We start from the raw sequence: 17,335 nt of genomic DNA on the forward strand, positions 1-17,335 counted from the left end.
TGGCTCAGTCCCAGCCAGCCAGGCGTTGAGCGTGTTCAGTTGGGCCCTGCCTTTGTGAGCAGAGCTTCTTGGCTGCTCCTGGGAGTGGGGTCCCCTCTGACTCCACGGAGCCTCGCCCAGGACCTTGGAGGCCAGGCTCTCGGAGGGAGAGAACCCTGGTGGGACTGCGCTCAGCGGTGAGCAGGCCCTCCTGGCTCTGCACTCGGGGTGGGGCTGGGGGCTTAGGGAATGAACGCTCCTTGCAGCGAGGCCCTCAGCCCAGACACTGCCCGGGACAAACCAGTGCCCCCATGTGTGTGGTTCTCTGGATTGTCTTCCTCAAGCACAGGGCCTGCCTCTGGGTGGTGGTCTGCTCACCGCCCCCCCCCAACCCCCATCTGGGTCCCTCTTGCAGCTCAAGTGGGTGACAAGGCACAGCGTCCGCACACTGGCACCAAGAGGCTTCTAGTATTTGAAGGGTCCTGGTGCACTCCCCAGCCTCGCTGGGCAGATCTGGCTCTGAGCCAAGTGGGCACAAGGTCAGGGCGCTTCAAGGAGGGGAGACCAGTGGGGGTTGACAAGAACAGTCTTCCGAGTTGGAGGGTCCTTGCACTGGGAATCAGACTCCTCCCTCCCTTGCTTGACTGTGGGGAACAATCCCGGGTGTGTTTTAAAAGGCAGGTGGGCAGAGGCAGGGCTGCTGTGGAGTGGGGAGCTGCGGACCTCCCCTGCGTGCTCTGCCATGTCCTGCCCGGGCACCCAGGGCTGGCCCTGGTCCCGTGGTGGCAGAGGGAGCATCTGTGGGCCTAGATGCCAACCAGTACCGTGCGCTGCCCCAGGCAAGCAGTGGCCCTTGGCCTTCACCCCCAGCCTCCACACTGCTGAGGGGGAGGGGACAGGCCAGTCTGCACCTGGGCTTTCTGCCTCTTCTTCCAGGGCCCCTGGGTTACCTTTCAGGATGGGCCTGGGAGGACAGAGCTGCAGCCTCACCCCAGAGGCAGGCAGACAGTTCCTGAGCTCAGCCAGGGAAAGCTTGGTCCCAAACCAGAGAGGTGTCCAGAAGGGAAATGGGATCAGGAAGAAAAAGGTTGTGTTGGTTTTGACAGAAGAGAAGCCATAAATTGATCATTTGGAATACCTGAAGCCCCCCCACCCACCCTTTTATAGCATGAGTTCCCCTTCTCCCTGTGAAAAAGTGATACTGTCTCAGATTCCCTTTGCCCACTTTGAAGTCTCTTGGGGGAGCCTCTGGGGCCCTGGCTGGCTGGCTGGGAGGGGGAGCCCAAGCAGGGTTCTCCCTCATGGTTTGCAGACCCTCTAAAGTGAAGGGTGGTTTTCTTAACTTTTTCTGTTTTTCTTTTTAAAATGTAATCGCCCTTGAATGCAAGACCCTGGGAAGAGCTGGGGCTTGCTGGTAACTGGACACATCCTCATGGTCCCGGCTTGCTGGCCGTCCAGGCTGGAGGTGGGCGCTGGCGGCCCTGTGCCCAGGAATGCTTCTTTGGCTGGTTCTGATTGTGTTTGGAGTTCGGCCTTGGGTGAGGCCCGAGTTAGGGGTCTGTGTGGCTACGGTGTGGCACGTGACATGCGGGCAGTGTGCATGCGAGGGTGCAGGCATGCGAGACGATATGGCAGCGGACAAAAATAATGAACCCTGGACGAAGCTTGAGAAGAGATACAAAGTACAGAAACCCGGTTCTCATACTAATCCCCGGGTTACAAACTAGGTTGTGCTGTAGATTTGTAGAAAATCACGTTTTGAAAGAATGGCACTGTTGGGCAGCTGCGGCTCCCAAGGCCGGCCTGACTCTGTCCACAGTCAGTGCCCAGAGGTGCAGGGCGGTGCTGGTTCCAGCTCACCTGGGACAGACCGAGGCTACCCCCGGGTCCCTGCCCTCCTCCCCCAGCACCAGGGGTGCTGGCTGGAGGGGACACGGCCAGAGAGGTGCTGCGGCTCAAAGGGCTGGCAGAGGCCCGGCTGCTCGGAATGACATGGCTGGTCTATGCCTCCTCCTCCCCTGCAGACACCATCAGCCGCATGGCCACTGGAAGGTGGTCAGTCAGGCCGGACAGCTGGGTGATAAAACTGAATTCTTCCACCTCCTGTTGGGGAAAAGCATTCCTTTTAGATCCAGAGGATATTCTACAAAGGAGGGGCCCAGAGGGCAGGAGTGGGGCTGTGGGGTAAGGGCTGGAACGGGCCAGGATCTTCCTGGAGACTGAGGGGTGGGAGCCTTACATGGAGCCTCAGGGTCTTTGGGACTGACCAGTCTGGTTTTCAGAGGAGAGCTCTGTGCTGTTGAGGGGTGCAGGGCAAGGGTCCCCTATCTAGAGGCGTGGCCTGGCTGCCCAGCTGCCCCAGACTCACGGCCTTCCAGTCCGGGCACAGCCCCTCTTCCGCATACAGCATGTAGTCGATGCGCCTGCCATTGCCCTTCAGCAGGTCCTTGCGTCCCTTCTGGCCTGCCCCAGGGCTCTTGCTGGTGGGGAAGGCCAGGTATTCCCTGCGGCCTTCCTCGCTCTCCAAGACCCTGCTCAACACACAGGAAGGCACAGGATGTGAGGTGAGCCCCTTTGCCCACTTCCCCAGGCCCCAGATCCTGAGTATAGAGCCACGTTCTCATCCCCAAGTGAGAGAGAAACAGGTCAGACCAAACCCTGTGTTTAAGATCTGTCTTCATGTGAGTATCCCTCCTGGGTGGAGGGATACTCAGTGTGAGCCTATGAATTCCTGGCTGAGCCATGCTGCTCCAGAGTCCATCCGGGAACGTCCTATGTCCACTTTGGGCATGGCTGTGGCTGAAGTTTGGACACAGCATCGCCCAGAACCTGGGGCTGAGACGGAAACAGGAGCAGAACAGGGCTTTGCTTGGAGCCAGTGGGGGGGGCCTGTTTCGGCAAAGAGTCTTCGCAGGGAACCTCAGGGACTCTTCTCTCCTAGAAGTCCCCAGACCTCCTGGGACGGTTGTTTCAGATCAGCAGGGGCCTGGGGGAGCCAGGAGATCATCCAGGCCCTATTCTGGGACTGGACTCCTGGGTCAGTCTGTCTCTGAGCGGCTGTGCCACATGAACTCTCCTCCGACACAGGGATGATCACTGTGGGCCCCAGGATATTTTGGGGACCAGGCATGCTGAGAAAGGAACTGTGTAGGGGGGCATCTATAGAAGAGCTTGTGACTCTTGATACTGAGATTGTGAGTTTGGGCCCCACATAGGGTGTAGAGATGACTTAGATCAATAAAACTAGAGAAAACAACAACATGAGGTGTGTCTGCCATCCCATTTCTTGGAGGAAAGAAACTGATGCTGGTGCGTAAGTGGCGGTCAAGGTTCTACAGGGTGTATAAAGTGCTCGGGTGGGGTGTAAACACCCTGAATCCAGGCCTTCTGACTTCCTGTCTACTGTTCCCTTCCGGCCAGGTTTTCTCCGGAGCCTGAGCCCCTGCTGTGGAGAGCCTTCACGGGACACTGGCAGAGGGCAGGTGCCGACGGACACTGCACAGGCCTGCTGGGCCGGCTGATGCCTGGACACATGGAAGGGGCGCCTGGACGTGCACAGCCAGCAAACATGGGTTTCTACAAGGTTTTTATCAGCCCTGAGATAAATACAGTAATGACATGCAGAACATCACTACATCTCAGAAATATAATCTATTACTGTCCTTTGCCTTTGATAATTCTAGCATCAGTGATCTAAGAGTTACTGATAGTCATTTTTTAATCAACTCATAAAAAGATAATTTTCTCAGCATAGTATGATGTTTCAAATTTAGTCTATAATCTAATTAATTGGCTCAAATTAGCTGTGAGGAGCCACCGCCCTGACTGTGCAGTCTGAGGCTGTGAGTTATAAATTGGTTCTGCCGCTGGCCTCTCAAATGTCCCTTTATGGAAGCCTCATCAGGTTCAAGTATGAAGTTCGGCTGGGATGGAACTGTCTCTACTTTGAGAACACTGGTTTGTGTTAGCTCCCCTCATATTTTAATTTGCCTAATTGGTGGCTACCAGCTGCCAGGATCCTACAACACAGGCCATCTCCCTAGGCCTTCCACAAGGGTCTCGGCATCCCTTGCCCTTGCCTGGGGAGATCCCTTCCAGGAAGGGCCTCAACAGGATGGCAGGCTGAGCTCTTCCAAAGTGAGCCTGGACTCTGGTGCTGATGTAGGAAATGCCACCTCGAGACCCTCATCCTGGTGGGAGGCTTCTTTGTGGGCACACAAGCTCCCCCCCTCCCCAGGGTGCGAGTCTCCACCTACCCCACCTTCAGTCTCTGAGACCCTCACAGGCTTCCTTCCCACGGAACTGTGTGCTCCGCTCTGCCCGGCACAATGCGGCTCCCCACACCAGAGTCGGGGCTCAGTGCTTTTCCCGGCCCCAGGAACCACCCTCCCCTCCATGACCATGGCAGTAAGGCTGCCAACTGCTTCTTACTTCTGCAGATTGTCAGGGGTGCAGACTTCCTCGTCGTAGAGGTTGTCTGTGTCCAGCATGGTACCTGGGAACAAGGAGGCAAGAGTGGTCACTGGGGGCAGGGCCCAGCCAGCCTCTAGGAGGGCTGCCTCCCTGGGGCAAGAGGCCTGAGTGAAGGCTTTGGGCCTGGGCAGTTGACTGGCCCTGCCCCTTGCAGTGGGGTCTTGGGGGCAGGGCCTGAAGTCCTCCTGGGAAGCCTGTGGAGAGCGCAATCTTGGTGTAGAGTCGGGCCTTGGCAGTACCCTCCCCCGTCCTCCCTTGGTGCCTCCACCCTCAACCTTCTGGCGCAGCCCCAGCTCACCGATGGCCCAGGACTTCTCCTCTCCGGGCCCCAGGCGGCAGGGGTCCTTGTAGTGTGTAAACAGGGAGTGCTGCTGCTCCAGCTTGTCATCTGTGCAGGGAGGGAGGGAGGCAGTGCTGTGGGGCACAGGGTGTCTGTCCTCGAGGGCTGCCTGTCTCTGCTTCTAGTCACCCTGACCAGATAGCACCAAGTCCCTTGGCTAACTGCCACTGGGTGCGCTCTGTGGTCTGTTTGTCACTGGTTTTCTGTGTCCTTGACAATGCCCCTCCACCCCCCACCCCCAGCACTGGGTTGAGCTATCTTCTGAGAACAGTGGTCGCTGTTCCTCCTGGGCTCCCTCGGGGTGATGCCCAAATGTGGCAGCAAACCCTGTAGGGGGCCAGCTGATGCTGCCCTGGCCGGCGGTCCTGCCCTCATGGACCTGGGTGCCCAGGTTGAGTGAGGAGTGACCATACGAGGCTGAGAGAGAGATAGGTGACCTGCCCTGGATTCCAGTTTGTCCGGCCAACTCATGGAGCCAGAAAGTGCCTGGGAGGAAAGACAAGTACCAGGTGGGGCCTGAGCAGGTGGAACCTTCTGGCAGCCTCTTCCTTTGTATGCTGCGTTCCCTCCCTGACGCAGGAAGATCCCAGGAGCACCGGCTTTTGAAGCTGGTCCCAGGCATTTGACTTAGAGGGAACCGTGGGCTAGGATCGGGGGCTGTGCCTTCCGTGGCAGACACTGTTCTCCCTACTCACCATTGTCAGAGGTCGATTTCTGGGTCATGAACCAACAGAAACAGCGGCCACCAGGTAAGGGCACCGCACTGCGCTCCAGGTGGGACCTTCAGGTCTCCTGCCTTCCCTGAGGGCTAAGCCTGAGCTCACAGACCCCATGTCGCTCATGGGGTGAAACTCTGTAGTTTCTCCTGGGCTGGGGCTGGTGTGGAAGGAGCGCAGGAGCCAGTGGGTGGGTGGGGGGTGGGGTGGGAGTTGGTGTTGCTCCCATCAGCTCCACTGGCAGGGAGAAGCTCAGAGCTGCACAAACTCCCAGGAGGCCCCTGAGATCCACGTGATCACCAGATTAGTTATTTAAGTCAATTATTTAAAAGATTGCCCATGATTAGTTTTTAGTTTTTTAACCTAATGGTTAAAAGCATAATGACCAGGGTTCAAATCCCAGTTCAACCACTTCCTGGCTCTGTGACCTTGGACTAGTTACTGGGCCTGTCTGGGTCTCTGCTTCCTCTCCCACCCTTGTAGATCAACACCGTGCTCACCGTCAGGGTAGTTCTGAGATTTAAATGAAACAGCCGTTAGAGGTTAGAATAGTGCCTGGTGCAGAGCAAGAGATGACTGAGGACCTGGTGGGTAGTGTTAGCTGACTCGCCTATAGTCTGAGTTTCAGAGGCCCCGAGGCTTCTTTGTCAGAGTTCATTTTTAGGGCATCTCTTTGTCTCCTGTAAGGAGGCCTCTGCGCTTTCTAGGCAGAGCGTGGGCTCTTCTCATTTTAGGATTTCTAGGGGGCAGAGAAATCACAGTCTTGCTAATATCTCACCCACATGCTCCCGAGGAGCAGGAAGTTCTTCAAGCTGCAAAACCCAAGCCTTTCCCGCTGTGCCTGGAGCCCATGCCCTCCCCAGGAGCTGACCCGACTGGGGAGGACCACCACCTCACCTGAGGAGCAGTTGTCAAAATTAAAATCTCCACAGATGACATCAAACGCCACCAGCTCCTCGGGGTTGGCTGTGCTGGACGAGGAGGTAGATTTTCGGAAATCAGCCAGCCAGTCCTGAAGCAGGTCCAGCTGCTCACACCGGATGGCACTGTCCTCTGTGGGGCAGAACCGGAGAGATGAGATGGCGGAGCTGCAGTGAGACCCCCGCCAGGCCGGGGTGCCAACCCCAGCCTGTGGGGGGCTGATGGCCCACCCCCCTGGAAAGCCTGGGCCGCCAGATCCTACCTGGCAGGGCGTGCAGGTGTGTGCAGGAAATGTACCCGACAATTCTTTGGTCCTGAGGTGTGCTTCCCACCTGCACCTGTTGGGGAGGGAGGGAGGTATTGATGATGAAGTCGACATTATCCTGAGTACAAGCCCATTTCTGTCCGCTCCTGGCTACGCTTGGGCCCAGGTAGGAACAGCAAGGTCATGCATCCAGGAGCTTCTGGTCTAGTGTGGAAGGCAGATGTATCAAGAAATACCAGCTTCTGGCATGGTAAGTGCCACTAGTAAATCATGCAAGCATTATAGGAGGAAAAATGTAGAAATCCCCGCTGATTTCCTCCTTATAACCTGGCCGTCTCCTGGTGACCAGAGTGTCCATGTGGATGACCCTCACATGCCAGCCCCTCAGTTCCTTGCCCACTCCTGTCTGATGGCTGTTCTCCCTTCCCTTAGCCACAGCCTAGACCTCATCCCACCCTGGAGCCCATTCCTCCAAAGTCTAAGCCAGACTCCCCTTTGGGAGCAGCCCAGCCACAGAGCCTGACACCCTTCCTGACACTGAGAGGGCCCTGCCCTTCGCTCTCTCCCCAGCCTCTGCCCCTGTGGCTCCACGAGAAGCCACTTCATCTGCTTCTGGGCAGTGGTTCCTGTTGGTTTCCTGATCTGAGATGACAGCTATGGCCTCCATCTCCTTGGCACCTGTCATGCGGTGACCTCATGGGTGGGCAGTGTGTGTGTGGGGGGGGTCCTCTGAGACTCTGTGCTCAAGTGCTGATGATCCTGGTGGGGTGTCTCCACAGGCTGGTGTAACGACATCACAGACCACCCGAAACACCCCCCAGTGGTGACCCCTTCAAGCCTGAGCCAATGCGGCTGTGGTTGTGGAGTTAGGTGATGCTGCCTGGCCGGCTGCTCTCCAGGCCTCTGATCCCGGCACAGCTGCTGGAAGCTGCGATAGGAGATTCCCACCCTGCTCCCCACCAGCGGTGTCCCTTAGATCATCTGTGGCTGCCATTCCCCAGAGGTCTCTCTCTCTCTCTCTGGGCTTTCCTCCCATCTGAACCTCAGCAGTCTTCCCCAAACTTCTTTAATCCATTCCAGAATGGGTTTTCTATGATAATGAGATCCTGGACTCTGGGAACTGTCCAGGGAAGGTGACTGTAGAGGCCAGTTTGTAGCTAAGGGATATCTATCTGCTGAACGTGACTCTGCTCATCCCCCAGCTAAAAGTGGTCTGGACTCGCCAACCCTGCCACATCACGGGCCCTCCAATCTGAGAGCCTGGGGAGGCTTCCATCTTTGTTTTTGCTGCCAAAGTCAGGTAGGCATTATTCTCCTCCATATGGGTTTTCACATCATTAGGCATTCTTAGCCTTCTATAGCTCTTCAGCTCCTTTCCCAGCCTGGATGGATGCACATCTCTCCTTCCCCAACACCCAGCAGGATGAACATCTGGTTACTTGAAAATGGGCAGTACAGCCTGAATTGGGGGCTGTTTATAAAGTCCCATGTTTACCATTCACTTCTGGCCCACGGTCTAGACCCAAACCTCGGCCTTTCAGTACCACCACCACCCCCAGCCCCGCAATGTCTTGGGAAATCACATACCATTCGTGTGCACTGTTGCAAAAACACAACACGGTCTTTTAAAAAAAAACAAAAAAATAAAAAACACTGTGCCCCCAATGGCCACACGATGGCGCTCTTGCCCCTTGTATTCCTGGGGCAATGCATCTGTTCCCCCGAAATAATATGCTGTGAGCACTAGGGCATGGAGCTTCATGGACCCTGCCTAGCTAGAGCCTTACAACAGGTCAGAGGGTTATGCTACAGTTATACTAGAATTGGCTCGGGGTTACGAGGCTCTTTTGGCCGAGGCCGGTTCACATCAGATGTTTGCTGCCCTCAGCCCAGCTCCCCACCCTACTCTCTGCTGCTTCAACTCTTGGTGACTTGGCAGGCTTTTCACCCATTCTAGGGTCTTAGTGCTTCAGCCCCTCACTCACTCAGCACTTGGTGTCACCTGCCTGTGCTGAGACCTGCACAAGGATAGGTGAGGTGCACCACTCAACACCCCCCCCACACACACACCGCCTTCAAGAGTACAGCGGGAGGGAGGGAAGACACAGCCACAAGGACCCAGCTACCCAGCCGCATCCAGCCCATGTCTCAGACCCTCTGGTGACTTCCCTGCTCTCTGTCATCCCCATTAGCCCTGTGAGCTGCCAGGACCTACTTCCCTACGTGCTTGAACTGATTGATTCTGCTCTGGCTCGAGTCCTTGGGAATTGCAGAGGTTTGTGTTTCTCTTGGAAAAACAATCACACTGAGAGGCTGTGCCTTTTAGTCGTGGTGGGCAAAGACGTCAACAGAGAAGGGGCCCAGAATGAGGCTTTCCCCCACGTGAGGAACAGCCAGGGGTTCCAGTCCCTTCTCAGGTTGCGACAGTATTAGGAAAGCACGTTGTCCTCAGGCACAGACCTTCCGCAGAGTGGGTGGCGGGGGGAGAAGGGATGCAGATGAAGGGAGCACTAGTCTCCACCTGCAGCCTTCCAGCCCCCAGCCCCTGCCTATCTCCTGAATTCTCATTTATTTCACTCCTCCAGGCAGGAGAAACAGGCACGCTTTCCCCAGCAGATGGGCTGGGTCTGCTGTGTACAGGGCTCAAATGGCGCATTCTCCTTTCTGTCTGACAGAGAAACAGGCAGCAGGAGGGCTGGGGAGGAGGGCTGAGGGTCCCACAGAGGGAAAGCTGGCTCTTGCTGGCCGTGCTGTGGACAGCTTCACAGAGGTGGCGTGGCCAAGCCAGGGTGGGACCGGGCCACAGGGAGCCAGGCACAGAGGCCCCTGGGGGAGTGGGATGCAGGAGCAGAGTCCCCCAGCACTGAAGGCTGGGCTTCTCCCTGACACAGCAGGAAGTGGGCAGCAGGAGTCAGACCCAGGATAGCACTGGAGGAGAATGGAGTTGGGAGGGGAAGGAGAGCCCCAAACAAAGGCAGATGCAGAGTAATGTGGCCTGGGCCATGACAGTGCAGCCGGGGGTGAGGGGTGGACCAAGACGTATTTGAAAAGTGAAATTAGGAGCCTGGATGGAGGAGAGGGGCTTTAGGGCACAGGGAGGAGTCAAAGCGGGCATGGTGGAACCTGGCTGATGGAGATGGGCAGATAATAAGTGAAAGAGGACGGTGTCCAGGAGGCAGCCGGACACGGGGTTGGGGGCTCAGGGGAGAGGTGTGGGCTGGGACAAACACAAGAGCCCTCAAGCAGGTGTGGAAATAGAGTCTGTGGAGTGACTTCCCCAGACAGGTGCGGGGGGGCGGGTGCTGGCATGGTGACCACTTGGAAATGAAGAGGCCTACCCAAGTGAGGTCAGGTCGCCCTGCTGTGGGGGCTGCCAACCCTCAGCTCAGGCTGAGAGCCGGACAGGTGGGAGGAGGCCTGCCAGGTGCTGTCAGATCTGCGAGGTGGGACAGAAATTGCAAACTAGATTTTAGGTGGAATATCTTGATTTTTAAATGTTGGCCAACAAAGGAAACTTGTTAATGCTGTGGACCAAATCAGACATAGCTGCAGACCAGTTTTAAGCGAAGGAGCAGAGGAAGCATCAGAAGTTCAAGGCTGGGCAGGGGACCAGGAGCCTGGAAGGAATGGCCAGAGAGGTGAGAAGAATGTCAGCAGCAGAGAGGCCATCCCAAGAAGACTGTCATGACCCTGGTGGACATGGTGGTCGGGGGAGCCAGACTAAGGAGGGGGGGGGGGGTGTGGGCTGGGGGCAGAGCCAAGGGGGTCCCCAGCTTCTGAACCATCTGTGGCAGAGCAGGTGGGAGAGAGAGGGTACACTCTTCTCTTGAGCTTGACAACATGTCCCCTCCTTCCCCCAGAAAGTCACTCCAGCTGCTGAGACAAAAATATATCCGAGGAACAGAACATTGATGAACCATATGCCAAAATGGGGAGGTAAGAGGAGTTCATTCAATTTCAGCATCTCAGGCTGTGAGAGAAGAGTCAAGGACCCCGAACTGTGGGCCTACAGAGCTGCATAAGAACCACTGAGTACTCCGGTGTGGGGTCTGGGTCCTGTAGCATCTGGCCAAATGTTGCTTCCCAAAACTCTGGAAACGCCGAGAATGGCTTTTGCGTAGGGAACAAAAAGTCAACACTCGGAGCGTGTCAGGCTCAGTAGAAGATAACGGGTAATGACCAAATTACCATGGTCTAAAAACTCCTGCAATTGCATCCAAATTAGCAGAAATAATTATGATTCACTTTAATTAGTAACTATGGAAGCGAAGCCTTGGGCTGGTGGGCAGAGGGCCTGGCATGGCAGCTGCGCGAGAGCCGGGAGGGAGGGAGCACCCAGCCAGTGAGGCTGCGGGCCTAAGTGAGCGGGCGTTTGCCCCTTTGTGGACAGGGGCCCCCTTCCGCCGCCTCCTCCCTTGATCACTGCCATCTTCACTGCTGGCACCACAAGGACCTCCCAGGCCTCAAGCTCACTCCCTGCCCCATGAATTGGCACTAGGTTTCTTACAAATGAGGAGATAATGGCTCAGAGACCTGAGGAACTTGCCCAAGAGCACCTGCCCAGGCCTCTCTGAGACTGAACCCTCGGCCCTTGTCACCAAGCTGGGCGCCCACTAGCTCAGCTCCAGGAGAAGCCTGGCCTGCCCCCAGCCTTCCCAGAGTGGAAGGACCCCCTGACTGCAGCCCACTGTTCCCCCCCTCCCCGACCAAGGCTCTGCTACAGGCTGTTGTGTTCCCCGGGGCATGGCCACAGCCTCCTACCTTGAGAAACAGCGCCCCTTTCGAGGCCAGGCCATCGGAGCGCCGCCCGTTGGGGTAACAGTGATAGGCCACGTCCATGATAGGGTAGCGGCTGGCAAAGAAGAGGCCGCTGTTGAGACACTTGAAGCTGCAGCAGCCTTGGCAGCCATAGACCCCGACGTCGTACAGAATGTACTCGAAGTAGCCGTGCAGCTGGTCTTTCAACTTGGCGGCTGCCCGCTTGTCAAACACCTCCTGCAGACACAGGAAGTCCAGGTTGGCGGGGAAGAAAGCGGACACCTCGTGGTCAAAGGCCTCGTCCGGGTGCCGCCTCTTGCGCGCAGCCGCCTTCTTCACCCCGGAGGCCTTGTAGGGGAGCTTGCTGTTGGTGGCGCCCGGCTCCCCACTGCCGCCGCCATCCGCCGCGGCCCGCACCTTCACCAGGGACTCCCTGGAGGCCGATGGGCTGCCCAGGCTCCCCGAGTCCCCGTCCCGCTGACTGTGGTTGGGTGTCTGGCCCTGGGGGGCCCCACCAGCCCCATTCCTGGCTTGGCCCCCAGCAGCGCTGTCGTCGGCTTCAGGGGGCCGGCCCCCCTCCTCGCCTCCGATGCGCACGATGCAGGCGTCCTCCAGGCTACCCTCCGCAGGCTCCCCGGAGGCCGGGCCATTGGCAGCTTCGTCACTGGGATGACGCCCGCTGCCGTCACCCTTGTATTCCACAGAGGCCGTCCTCTTAATGCTTCCGGGGACGGCCTTGGCCACACCATCACTGCCCTGCGGTGACACCAGGCTGCTGAAGCTGGCCGCACTGATGGAGGTGTTGGTGGGCGAATCAATGTAGATTTTGATCTGGGGCCGACTGGCCCCGTTGCGGATTCTCTGCCCGATCTCTTTGGCCCGCGCTTGGGTGTTAAAAACATTGTTGAGCCTGGCCAGCGAGTCAGGGAGGAGGCAGAGGTTGGCAGTGGTAAAGCAGAAGCTTTTGCCGGGACCTGTACCCTTCCATTCACTGAGCAGGGCCGCCCCACCAGCCAGGCCCTTGTCCTCTAGCCGGGAGTAGATGTAGGGTCGGCGGGCGGACTGCAGTGGGGACCAGAGGAGGAACCCGACGAAGGCGAAGGGCAGCGAGGCAACCAGGAGGGCCAGGTAGACGGGCGTGAAGAGCACAGTGCAGAGCAGCTGGAGGTAGCACGGGTCGTCCGCCCGCTGGCGCTTCTCGTAGGTGGTGGGGATGAAGGAGGCCACCAGCCGGTCTGCCAGCCAGTAGCATGGGAAGATGAGCGCCCAGGACACGGCATGCAGGGCGGACAGACAGCTATTGGGAAAGGGGGCCGTGTACAAAACCATCGCAGCTCACTGGGCGCCGCGGCCGGCCCTACTACATGGTGTCCGTGGCAGCGCGGGCACTTTCTTGCGAGGGGTGGGGTGGGGGAGCAGGTGGAGGAGGGGTCACCTCCTGGTGAGATGCGTCTCTGGGTGGTCAGTGGTGAGTGTTGGCCAGCCAGGCATGATTCACCTCAGTGCGCCATACTGGGCCACCAAGGCCCGCCGGGGAGCCTGTAAGACAGAAAATAAGGGGCTTTACTCATCCTTAGGGGAGCAGGTCAGATGCTGGGGTCACTCGCTCCCTCACCCTGTTCCCGCTTCCTCCATCAGAAGGAGGAGTCTTCTGTTTGCCTGTGTGTGTTTGGTTTCCTTAGAGTAAACAGTTTGGTGACGTGACATGACCACATCTGTCTTGATCTTGTAGCCTAACTGCTCAGAAATAGACCCCAGATTTTGGAGGGGCCTAGCTTTGTGGGCATTTGGGAGGCAGCCTGGGGATCCTGGAGAGTGGCTGGGCCTGACGCTGGCCTGGAGCAGCCAGAAGCCCACCAGGAGCCAGGGGTGTGCCTGGAATGGGTAAGGGGTGACCCTGATTCAGAGGAGCCTCAAATACACCTGCTTGTCACTGAGTGTCCTTCAGGCCAGAACAGAGGGGGAGCAAACAGCAGAGACATGGGGTCAGAGAGTCCTGGGGTGCAGGGCAGTGTCGCTGGCAGGAGGACCCCTGAGAGGAGGGCTCCACCCACAACCGGGCTCTCACAGTACCCATCCTGCAGCATCAGCCCACTCGTGCCCTCCCGCCCCTGCTGACCCCCACCGGAAATCTCTGACCAGCCAGGATCCTGGCACTGCCTGGGCCTTAACCCACGTCCAGAATGATGGTCCCTCTGACTTTTGGAGAAGCATCCTGGAGCTGTGAGAATCTGGCCCAAGCTTCTCCCCTAAGCCTGAGATGCAGCCTGGGGCCCAGCTAAGGCCCATGGCTGGAGGAATGAGTCCACCCTGGGTTCCTGTCCCAGCCAGGGCATGAGCCTCAGACCAGGCCTTAGGGCACTGCCTAGCAGAGGCTGCCAGCGGATTACTGTGCTGAACGTAGAATTAAGAAAGGCCAAGAGTCTGGAGTGTTGGCCCAGCCTCCAGGGACCCATGGGAGATCATTGTGTGGTGAAGCTGGTATAACCAACATCTTGAGTCTTCATTACCCAGTCTGTTGGGGGTTCACTTCCTATTCACTGTCTCCCCGACCCAGTCCAGCCTCTGCCCTGGTGCCATGGAGGGTGGGGGTCTGTGCCCACGTTCCATCCATCCTGGCCCACCGCTTGTCTTCCTCCTGCCTCCCTGGGCACTGAAGCTAGGACCTGGGTACCATTTGGGTTTTGCCTCCCCCCCAGTCCCCACATCACATCTGTCCCTCTCCTGGAGCTCCTGTGCTGGTCCACGAGTGCATGATGCTTCAAGTACTATCTTGGCTGCGTCTCTCTCAGGCCAAGTTCCACAGAGTGGCTGGGGGGATTCTGTCTAGTCTGACCATCCCTCAGATACCCCAAACCTGCAGAACCCTCTGTGGGCCCTTTTTTGGCTGTCTTGTGTCCTAACCAGGCCTGCCATGTCTCCCTTGTGCCCAGATCCCACTTGGTGGAATGTGGTTTCCTGTCCCTGCCCTGCCCCTCACTTAGCTCACCCCTTTTCTTCTAGACCAGCTCAGAAATCACCTCCTCAGAGAGACCCTTTTGCCCCCTTTGCCTCTCCTTGCCAGCTGGCTTAGGTAGCTCCCTGGGGGGCTCCTGTCTGCATTGTGCATGGCCTGGTCTCTGCAGTTCCAGGTCATAAAGCTCATGGGTCACAGCCACCTCCCCAGCAGCCTGGGAGCTTCCTGGAAGAAGGGGCTGCATTGAGAGGCCTGGCGGGTCCTGGGGCCGCACCAGCAGGAGCTCAGGAAGTGGGTGGGTGACTGGAGGTCAGTCTGCACTGCCTCCAGGCCTGAGGTGCAAGGAGGGGGTGGGGTGGGGTCTCCGGGATGCACCTGTCACTTCAGTGCACTCCCATGGCCACATCTCCAGGGCTGATTTAGTGGGGACAAGGTACTTGTTCCAGACCAGAGCTTAACATCTAAAGATGAACTTTAGCTGGTGTCTGTGTCTGATTCTGGAGAATACATTTCACAAGAATTTTACTTTCTTTAGGGGAAATTGCTTTGAAAGAAACCCTGTAAGTTTAATTTGGGGAAGCAGGTGTGTCTAGTCAGACCACAGCTCTCTGGCCAGGAGCCATGGGAAACTGTTGCTTTGTAGAGAGCTCACACTGCGCCTCGGTTGAATCTGGGAAAAGCGTGTCGTCCGCCTGTGGGCAGTGGGACCACGTTCGTCTGGTGCTGTAGTCACAAGGCCTCTCATTCAGGTGTGGGCAATGAGGCTCACGTTCAAGGATGGTGGTGAGGCCAGAGGGCCAGCCCTCCATCCCTCTCCCCGTCCCCCTGGGGCAGGGGTTGGGGAAGCTGTTTCAGAGGTTGGGAGGAAGCCCCTGACATCCTGCCCTGGAGTCCCAGACCAGACAGTGGCCTTCACCACCCTCTCCAAACTGGGCCCGAGTCCTGGTCTTCAAAGGCCAGGCTCCATGGGGGGAGGCAGGTGCCCTAACCTTGACAGCCTTTACTGTAGGGTCTGCCGATTCAGAGGTCCTGTGAACTGAGGCCCGAGACTAATGTTATGATGACAGTGGCTAACACTGGAGGGTTTGTTCTAGGCCTGCTGACCCTCTATGCGCATGACTTCTAACCCCCCAGAAGAGTTGTAGCAACTCTGTGGCCCAGAGCTCGTGGCTCAGTACTTAGAGGGGCTGTGGCTGTCCAGAGCTCTCCCGTGCCTGCCACCTGACAGACTTACTTATTCTTTCTTTAAAATCTGAGCCGTGTCATTTGAGTGTAACGCGAAGCTGGGGCAGCAGCCCGCTGGCTCCCTTGGAGCTGGTGGGTTTGGCTGCCGTCGGCCCGGCTTGCACGCACCATGTTTGTGTTCGGAGCGGGCAGCTTCAGACTGGCCAGGCTGAGAGCCGGGGGAGAGGGAGCAGGTCCACCTCCACCAACCGGACCTGGAGGAGGCAGCAGGTCCTGTCCCTGCAGGTACGGAGGGTGGGGTGGCGTCTCCCAAGCCTCCAGCAGCCGCTGCAGTGGGCACCAAGGCGCTAGGGGTGGGGGTCTAGGCCAGACTTCTGGGGACACCCAGATGCCACCCCCAAGTGCATGGAGGGGGCCCACTCCCAGGTCTTCTTAGCTCTTTCCTCCTGTTCTCTGTGGCCGGAGGTGACCCACCCAGCCCAGCCCACACCATCTTCTGTCTTCTGAGTGCCCACCTCTCATCTTCTGAGTGCCCACCCCGTCTTCTGTCTCAGGCTCCAGCCACAATGTGCAGAGGTCAGAAAAGCTCCCTAAACAATCTGATTACATCCTCCCTCTGGAGGTCCCATGGTCTTGGAGGAGAAAGTCCATTCTCCCGGTCTCTGTCTAAGGGCCCTCGGTGCTCCTGCCCCTCCTTCCTTCCCCAGCCCCACCCCGGAGGGCCCCCTAGCAGCCTTGCTTCATCCAGGGGCTCCTGAGAGAAATTCTCAAACCCTCTGTTCCCCCCTGTGGCTCATCCCTAATGCTGGCTACTGACCGGGCAGGGTAGAGACCTGCTGCCAGCTGGGACCATGCTCTTAGTGAGGCCTGGCCCCGTCCTGAGCTGCCCTGTGTTGACCTCAATTCTGTTGTGGCCCCAGAAACCCTTCTGGGCAAGATCCCCCCGAGCCCTGCCTGCAGCAGCAGTGAGCCGCCAGGCCTGTTCTTTGTGCCTCTCCTGGGCTGGTCACAGGAATGCGTTTGGTCTCCAATCAGGCATCAGTGGGTTTGAGGTGGCTGGCAGCCCAGGGGGCCACCACAAGCATTCTGTCCTCGATGGGGCAGATCTGAGCCGCCCAGCTCTTCATGGCTACCTGGGTCCCTGCTCCAGCCTGCCCCCTGCCCCCCAGCTCTCAGCACCCTGGACAGAACGAGCCTCCGGGTGCCGCCTGCCCCGCCCTGCTCAGCACACAAGCCCTGCATCTGTGCCCCGGGGGCTGCTGACGCAGTTGACACAAAAGGGATTGCTACCAATGGAGGCAGTTTCTAAAGCTCTGTGGTTAATTATTTTGTCTCAGTGAGATGAAAGGAGGATAAACAAACAACAACACATTAATTAGTCTGATCTACACTTTCCCCAGTAAAGAGGGGAGTGGGAGCTAAACACCAGAGGCTAGGAACTTCTCACTAAGCCTTAGAGTCCCGGGGCTGGGGGCGTGGTTTGCACCCCTGGGCCTTTGTCTCGCCTGCACCCCCTCAGCAGGGCAGAACATGGTGGGTGGCCTGGCCCAGGCTCGGCCTCCAGGTGAGGACTGCCTGCCCCCGCCCCCCATACCCCAGCTCTTCGCTCCCTGTCCTAGAGCCGCCATCTTTACTGAGCAAAGTCCACCACCGGCATCTCTGATGAGGGTGACAGGTCCGACAAAGGCCGCATGTGCTGAGCGGTAGCCACTCAAGCCCATATGCTGGATTGTGCTTTCAGT

At 57.9% G+C, this 17,335-nt stretch overlaps 1 protein-coding gene across 1 annotated transcript; it reads right to left on the reverse strand.

Annotated features, from left to right (window-relative positions):
* Positions 1-1,862: 1,862 nt before the first annotated feature.
* On the reverse strand, positions 1,863-12,781 carry LOC111153026 (sphingomyelin phosphodiesterase 3). The gene is made up of 7 exons (XM_022511833.1): positions 11,456-12,781; positions 6,692-6,767; positions 6,406-6,561; positions 4,751-4,840; positions 4,411-4,474; positions 2,348-2,510; positions 1,863-2,082 (listed from the first exon to the last, which is right to left on the reverse strand). Exons 1-7 carry the CDS (start codon positions 12,779-12,781, stop codon positions 1,981-1,983), a joined length of 1,977 nt encoding a protein of 658 aa, XP_022367541.1. The 3' UTR covers positions 1,863-1,980.
* Positions 12,782-17,335: the final 4,554 nt, after the last annotated feature.

Source organism: Enhydra lutris, unplaced genomic scaffold (assembly GCF_002288905.1).
Source record: "Enhydra lutris kenyoni isolate GAN:26980312 unplaced genomic scaffold, ASM228890v2 scaffoldscaffold30, whole genome shotgun sequence".
Classification (NCBI taxonomy): Eukaryota; Metazoa; Chordata; class Mammalia; order Carnivora; family Mustelidae; genus Enhydra; species Enhydra lutris.